Source organism: Papaver somniferum, chromosome 11 (assembly GCF_003573695.1).
Source record: "Papaver somniferum cultivar HN1 chromosome 11, ASM357369v1, whole genome shotgun sequence".
Classification (NCBI taxonomy): domain Eukaryota; kingdom Viridiplantae; phylum Streptophyta; class Magnoliopsida; order Ranunculales; family Papaveraceae; genus Papaver; species Papaver somniferum.
Genome location: NC_039368.1, coordinates 72,540,343 through 72,547,970, shown reverse-complemented (window position 1 = coordinate 72,547,970; position 7,628 = coordinate 72,540,343). Strand labels below are relative to the sequence as shown.

Genomic DNA, 7,628 nt, shown 5'->3' with positions numbered 1-7,628 from the left:
TAGGAAAGATAAAAGTAATCACAAACATCTTCGTCTCATCGTTTGTGATTCCACAATATCTTGTTTCGCTAGTCGATTAAGATTATTGTGAGGTGATTGATAATACTAGGTTGTTCTTCGGGAATATAAGTCTGGTTTATCTATTGGTTCCTGTTCACCTTGATTTATCAAAAGACGGAACAAAAACTCCTGAGTATTTCTGTGGGAGACAGATATATTCAATCTATAGACTTTTCTGTGTGAGACAGATTTGTTTATCAAGTCTTCGACTTTGGGTCGTAGAAACTCTTGGTTGTGAGTGAGACCAATTAAGGGAATCAAGTGCGTAGTATTCTGCTGGGATCAGAGACGTAAGGAACGTAACTGTACCTTGAATCAGTGTGAGATTGATTAGGGTTCAACAACAGTCCAGTCCGAAGTTAATTGGTAGTAGGCTAGAGTCTGTAGCGGCTTAATACAGTGTGGTGTTCAATCTGGACTAGGTCCCGGGATTTTTCTGCATTTGCGGTTTCCTCGTTAACAAAATTCTGGTGTCTGTGTTATTTCTTTTTCGCATTATATTTTGTTATATAATTAAATATCACAGGTTGTGCGTTAAGATCAATCAATTAGAATATCCGACCTTGGGTTGTTGATTTACATTGATTGACACTTGAACATTGGTCTTTGGTACCGTTCAAGTAACTCCTCTGATATTCAATCGGGCTCGCAGATTTCTATTTGCTGATTGCGGATTGAATTAAGAGTTAGAGATATTAAACTCTTTGATATAATTTTCTCTAGATTGAGTCTGGATGCCTAGTTGATTCTCTAGAAAGTATATTGGAGTAAGTCATCTCAGATTTCCAAACGAATTGTTGGGTGTGGTTGTTAGACCCCCGCATTTTAAATATGATTTTGCAAGGCCAAAATCGGTCTATGTTGACGTTCATAAAAACCGATTGTGTGAATTCATTTCGAAAAAAATAGTTGTTGAGTCTTTATCTATATAAAGACAACCTCTTTGAGCCACTCTCACATCACACAGAGCCTAGAAAATAGGATGCGATCCTGAAGAAGATATTCAGCTCGTGAAATAGTTCATTCCCGCCTTCCACGAACATACCAACTAACTATATTCAACATTTTGGAGAGAGTCAAAGAGCTCTATTATGAGCGCAGTACGAATCCAAGAAATCGTAAATGGAGAGACTTAGCTTTTTTCAATTCCAGTATATAAAAAGCCCAATTCGAGAGTATGTTAAAGTTAGCAAAATGGTGAAAGACCATCATCCACAAGCTCCTCCTCTTGAAAAACTGAGTAATCCGATATTTTAGTACCTATCTCATCGTTTAATGTTTGCATACAACATTGAATAATTGATTTGATTGCAGTTGGAACGATTCAGCGGTCTATGGAGAATTTGTAATGGGGAAAAGAAGTAATTCACCGCAAGGAATATGTGGTGTTATACCATCGTGCTCGGAGGTTCATTGACGATGTATTGATGTGCCACATTTAAGAATTCGCATATTGAATTGTCTTATACATGTAATGCGCTTTATTTCTTAAACTATGTAATGAATATTTTGTTTCTGAAAATATGGCATAATCGGGTTATGTGGACATTTATAATCTCCGTCTCCTACAATCGGTTTATGTCTACATCAGCAAAAACCGATTCTGGGTTTTCTTCGTCAATTGAAAAAACTCAACCCAGAATCGGTCTACTATATCACTAACCAACCGGTTCTGGGTTGAACTTCTTTTTTTTTTAATTATTTTTTTTCAAGTTTTGATGATGAATTAACGATAGTTGATTTCAAAGTTAACTTAATTAAACATCACTTAGTCACTAAAACCAATACTAGTTAATCGAGAATAATTTAGCCATTAAGTAAGATAGTTAGATAGGGGTTATACATTTTATTTCAAAATGTATTTCTTTTATCTTGTATCCGTAGGCCCTAAATATCATGCCTAGGCCTCTAACTAGGAAGGTTAATTTTGATTTAAAGAAAAACACACCGGAATCAATCTGACCTATGAGGAGGTATATTAAATACCGACACCCCATAACAAATAACAAAAATAATAATTAATGTTGAGTTATATCCACATCCACAACAAGAAAACCATGGCTTTCTCATTTAGGAGAACTCTGCCCAATTATTTAGGAGTTGGCAAAGAACATATGGTGGTACTATGAAAACCTCAACAAGAAAGAAAGAAAAAGTAAAAAGGATGTTTTTATCACCCAAAATAAAAACTGATTTTGACCAGGTTTCTACCTCTACATAACTAAAATGATCCGGTTCAAAAAAAAAAACTAAAATGATGATGATTTAGTGGGCTTTTTCTACTTTAAAACCAACTTTAATTGACATAAAAAGAAATAAAAACTAAAGAGAACGAGACAGTGAGAGAGACATGTTAGCTACTCTCATGGATCCAATGTTGGAAGTTTAATGATAGTACACCTAATAGCAATGTGTGGGATCACATGACAAAAAATCTTAAAACTGGGACCTAACTTTTTTTTTTCTCTAGATAATCTTTAAGGATGTTGATGCCATCGGTTCTAAGTTGAGATAGGGTAATGTAAAAGTAAGAAGACGCTACCGGAACTTTGTTTTTGTTCTTCATATGTTTGTCTTGAAGGGGTTTTCTATCGTTCGCAACAGTCTGACTGGATATTTGTTGGAAAGTTGAACTAAATTGTTCCTAGTACACATGAGGAAGAATACATCACCTGGACTCTGAATCATAGACTGAATTAAGTCATCAGTATCGAATGAAGTTGAGTCGTTGAAGCGAAATGGTAATAGTCTTAGAAGAATGTACACATTTCTGGTGTGAGAAATGAGTATAAACTCATGTATCACAGAACTTCGGAAGCATGGTTTCGTTCTAACCTTTATAACTTGGCCCAGTCCATGGTGAAAAAGTCATGGAAGCCTGCAGTAGACCGACCAACAATAAAAGTCCCTAGGTCGTACCGACTGTATTACAAATCTATGGTGCTAGGAAACCTGACTTGACAAAAACAGGAAAACAGTGTGCAGAAATGACTCACAACAAAGAACCAGTATAGTCTTATGGACAATGGCTTAGAGATGAATGTTATATTATAATTACAGCAATATGAAACTTTTTCTGATCGATCAGAACCCGATAACAGAACAAAGGACAAATAATCAAGAAACGAGACTATCATAAACCAAATATACTATACCGATCTACTCTTCTAATGAGGCTCAAATCAAAGGATAGTCCCAACCTCAGCACACTGACAGATGTGACCGCAAAACTGTTATCTATCTTATGGATTCCAAAATCCAATAAGAGATTCCAAGTTTTAACCCATGCATCTTTATGCTTGCCACCGCCTGGAACATTTGAAGCTTAACCACAATAATGCGCAGCCACTCTCATGGATCACATGTTAGAAGTTGAAAGATACCTAATAACGATGTTTCGATCCAATACCCATGGGAACTTATTCCTTTGGATAAAAGATCTTACAAATGGGATATACACTTTTCAGAAAATCCCAAGGATGTTGATGCTATCGGTTCTAAGTTGAGATAAGGCGATTTAAGATCAGTAGGAACACAAACCCAGAAGTGGAGCACTAACAACTGACTTTGTTGTTTTCATGTTTCTCTTGATAGTGATATACTTACTGCTTCATACTGACATATAGTATTTTGGGTCGAGCTATCATCATGAGTAGATATTAATTGGGAACATCCACTAACTTTTATGTTACATAAAGAGAAGAATACACGAACAAACTTGAAACACTAATCTGAATTTAGATATATGAAGTACATTACAGTATGAAGAAATCAAGTTGTTGAAGAGAAATAGTACACTCTCGAGTAATCTGCTTAACAATTAATAGTGAACCTAAGGAGTACACATCAGTATAAGTTCATTTTGAACATATATTACAGAAAACATACCTGTTTTCATTTTAACCGTTGTAACTTGGGCCAACTGATGTTAAAAAGTCATCAAAGCCTGCAGTAAAATAACAATGAAAAGTCACAATGTCTTCCCATGTTGTATCAAATGTGTAGGACTAGGAGGAATGATTAGGACTTGTTATTCTTAGTCGAGCGGAAAATTTTCTTCTTATTTCCAGAGTATAAAAAAGAAGTCCATCTTAGAATAATCTGGCTAATTTCAGACCTGAACACGTTTTTTTGGCCCTTTTATGTATGGACCCCTTTTCCCATTTTACTATTGACTAATTTTTGGTGAAGGATGTGCTACAATAGACTGAAGGTGTTAATCTTAACTGGCTCACAAATTCCCGAAAGAACTGTACCAATTATCGGCCATGGAGCGTACAGCTTCACAACTCCTCGTGTTTAGAACCTCAACCAAAGATTGCCTGCAGTTCCTTACAATGAATTGAAAATCCTAGGAAAAAGTTTGAAAATCTTCTAAAACTAAGTAACTGACCTTGACAATGAATTGAGTGTATCTCTGGTCCTTTCACTTCTATACCATTATCGCTTATTAAGGAAATTCCCGATGAGGTGATGATAAATGGAAATGCAAGAGGTGGAGAAATGGGAGACTTTGCCACCTTAATATATCTCTGACCTTCAAAGGAAAAACGCCACAGTGTCACAGCATAATCTATCATAAGAATGGTGCCTAAAATAGGATAATTATACTTATAAAGGGCGCTGGTCGCTTAACAGCCAAACTAGACAAATTAGCCCAGCGTAATATGTATAAGTGCTGTCCTAATTCATAATGGCCAACCTGAATCAGATTCAAGCACTAAACGAATGGTCACCGCATGGGCCCAGTGAATCCCAAGCGCAGCAACAAGGTGGGAATTAAGCCTCTCGGGATCTTTCACGATTTCATGCTTGTTCTCCGCTACACATAAGATAACCAATTTTATAGGAGATATCTAGCAAGAAGTGGCCTAAGTAGGTTAATTTAAATAATACCTTGGAAAGGATACTGGACTAATTCATCACAGTTCTGGGATCGCACTTGGTTGGTCACAATAATAGGAATCCGTGAGAACTCTGCTAGTGACCTAGGGATAGCTCAAACAAACATCAGTTCTTTTATGAAAATGAGAACGTCTGCACCAAAAATGTTTTACAAATCACTTAGTAATCAAGATTCTGCTCTTACTTGATGAAGGAAATGTGCCAACCTAGGGAATGCTGCTTAGGAGCTTTCACATCTCTGTCATTTTCACTGTGCACAACATGAAGGAGCATTCATGTTATTATAAATGCAATGAACTCTTTAGAGGTAAACATATTGACAATGAGCTTTCATGTCTGTGTGTAATTATCTATCATCTACTGATGTCCAGGAGTTAGCTAGAAACAAATCATGCACAAGCTATTCAGTCAATTCTGCTCTTACTTGAAGGAAATGTGCCAACCTAAAGGATGTTAAGTCAAAAGTTGGAATTATCAGGAATTTATCAGCTTCAAACTGTCAGGTGTGGAAACATGAAGTGTTTTCCTATCAGACACGAGTATACTGTAGTATAATTCCTACTCTTTAACTCCTTATAGACATTTCCCTAGGAAAGAAATGATTATGCATACCCTGAAACAAAGCCAGCCATGCTATCAATAATGAGCAACTTAATCTGATTTTGGAGAATCGACAGCTTGACTTGCTGCAAGCTGCATGATGACAGAAAACAACACATTAGATCGCAATAACGAGGAAGATATATTTAACTTACTCGAACTAAAACTAGTTTCTTTCCCATGTAAAACCGATCAGTTAATTCTGTTCATTAGGTATACATCCACGCAATCCAAATCCCAACATAGTGCTAGCGACCAAGTTTGGCAAAAGCGAACATAAAAAACACCATGCATTTACTCACTAAGGTCATCCAACAGAGTAACTAGAAGTCAAAAGAAAAAAATTGCTCATTGACTTTATCCCACAGAGTGAGTGACATACCTCTCAGTGAACTCAGTGAATGATGTAGGTCGTAAAACAAGTATCCTGCCAGCCATCTGCATTTAAAAACATAAAGCATTTCATTTTGAATCCCTTGAGAATTTTTAATGAGTGAGAACAATATCAGGAATATGTTGAATGCAACCTCCTGTGCCATTCTTTCCAATTGAAAGACTTCTGGGAAACTTTCTGCTCCAATCTCTATCAATCTGTAATCAAAACCACTGAGATTGTCTGCTAATAAAAGGGAATAACATCACAAGCCTAAACGACAAAGTATCCATAAATAAGATAATTAAACCTTCTTGAACTAAACTTTGACTCCACGTCAATATATATTGCTCGGCCATTTAAACCACCACAAGCTGTTGGTAGAGCAGCCAATAACGCTAGCTTCATACAGAACTGCAAACGTACTTGCAAAAATTACAAGAGTATCATTCAATGGTAAGATTGCTAAAATTAAATAAAAAGCAATAAGGACCGTACCTGTGTTTTGCCAATCCCAGCAGGGCCAACAAGTTCGGTCAAAGCACCAAATGGTACTCCACCACACAAGGCTTCATCTAACCCTTTTAACCGTGTGGGTAAATGACCAGCCAAGTACTCATTTTGGACGCGTTCCTCCATCAACGAAAAAGCCTAGAAATAACTAAAACCAACAGTTCTTGATTCCCTTTCCACTTTAAGTACACAATGTTACACAACCTAAGTTTGTTTAATTTTTAAGGAAAATTTAAGAAATCAAACTTACAGTCTGATATGGTGGACATGTCATTTCACTAATGTGTGTTACCGCGGAATTAACATCACTCATACCCACATCTAACAATTCCATCAAATCGAATTCAGTTAATGACAAAGCATCCTGAACCCATAAAATAAAATTCATCAGTCATAAACCCTAGATAATAAATCTCAAAGATTTTTTTTCTTTTTCTTTTTGAAGGATTAAATCTCAGAGAACATTGGAGCCTTTATAAACACCTACCTTGGATGTTAAGATATTACGAGCTGCAAAAATGTTAGCTATTGATTTTGGTAGACCCATTTGAGAGATCACCTTGTTCGCCATCTCTCCCGCTCTCTATTCCCGCCAAATGTGTAGCGCACGGAAAAGTGAATTTTTCCTCCTTTGGTTCATTTGGTTTCCGAGGCAGTGGAAATTAATAACCTGCGAGGGTATATCCAAATTTAAATGGACCTAGTGTCTTTGTAAATGGGGTGGTCAAAATTGGTGATTTTACTTTAATATCCTTGAACTAATTAATTTAAAAATTAAATTTTAAAATTAAAAATTAAAAAACTTATAATCTTCCCTAATTTCTCTGCTCTTCCTCTTCATTTTCTTCCATTTCTTCTATCAACCGAAAATCTTCAACTTTGATTTTCCGCAAAAATGGTTGATTCTAAACGATCAAGCAGTAATACAGATTCAACAGGTAATATCAAAAGATCCAAATCAGAGGAAAAAGGTAAGGGAAAAGTTGGAACCAGTGCAATCCCTAAACCCAAATATCCAATCCCTGAAAAGGTTGAAAAGAACCCTCTACCGACGAAAAGAAGACTGTAAGTGGTGTCTAAACTCAAACCCATTATTGTGTTTTGTGTTTTGATTATTATATTAGGTTAGAAATTGAAAATTATGATTTTCAGGGTCTAAAGTCGGCGTGGTTTTTAA

General features: G+C 36.1%; 1 protein-coding gene across 2 annotated transcripts; it reads right to left on the bottom strand.

Moving 5' to 3' along the window:
- Positions 1-3,095: 3,095 nt before the first annotated feature.
- LOC113323291 (DNA repair protein RAD51 homolog 2-like) lies at positions 3,096-7,072 on the bottom strand. 2 transcript variants are annotated; one of them, XM_026571580.1, is made up of 12 exons: positions 6,939-7,072; positions 6,702-6,815; positions 6,437-6,589; positions 6,249-6,352; positions 6,093-6,156; positions 5,948-6,003; positions 5,578-5,658; positions 5,150-5,215; positions 4,957-5,048; positions 4,763-4,882; positions 4,454-4,597; positions 3,096-4,006 (listed from the first exon to the last, which is right to left on the bottom strand). In XM_026571580.1, the coding sequence occupies exons 1-12, from the start codon at positions 7,020-7,022 to the stop codon at positions 3,960-3,962; spliced, it is 1,125 nt and encodes a 374-aa protein (XP_026427365.1). In that variant the 5' UTR covers positions 7,023-7,072; the 3' UTR covers positions 3,096-3,959. The 2 variants fall into 2 exon arrangements, with proteins under 2 accessions (XP_026427365.1, XP_026427366.1); XM_026571581.1 differs by having other exon boundaries at positions 6,437-6,599; positions 6,939-6,966.
- Between the last annotated feature and the right edge of the window lie 556 nt (positions 7,073-7,628).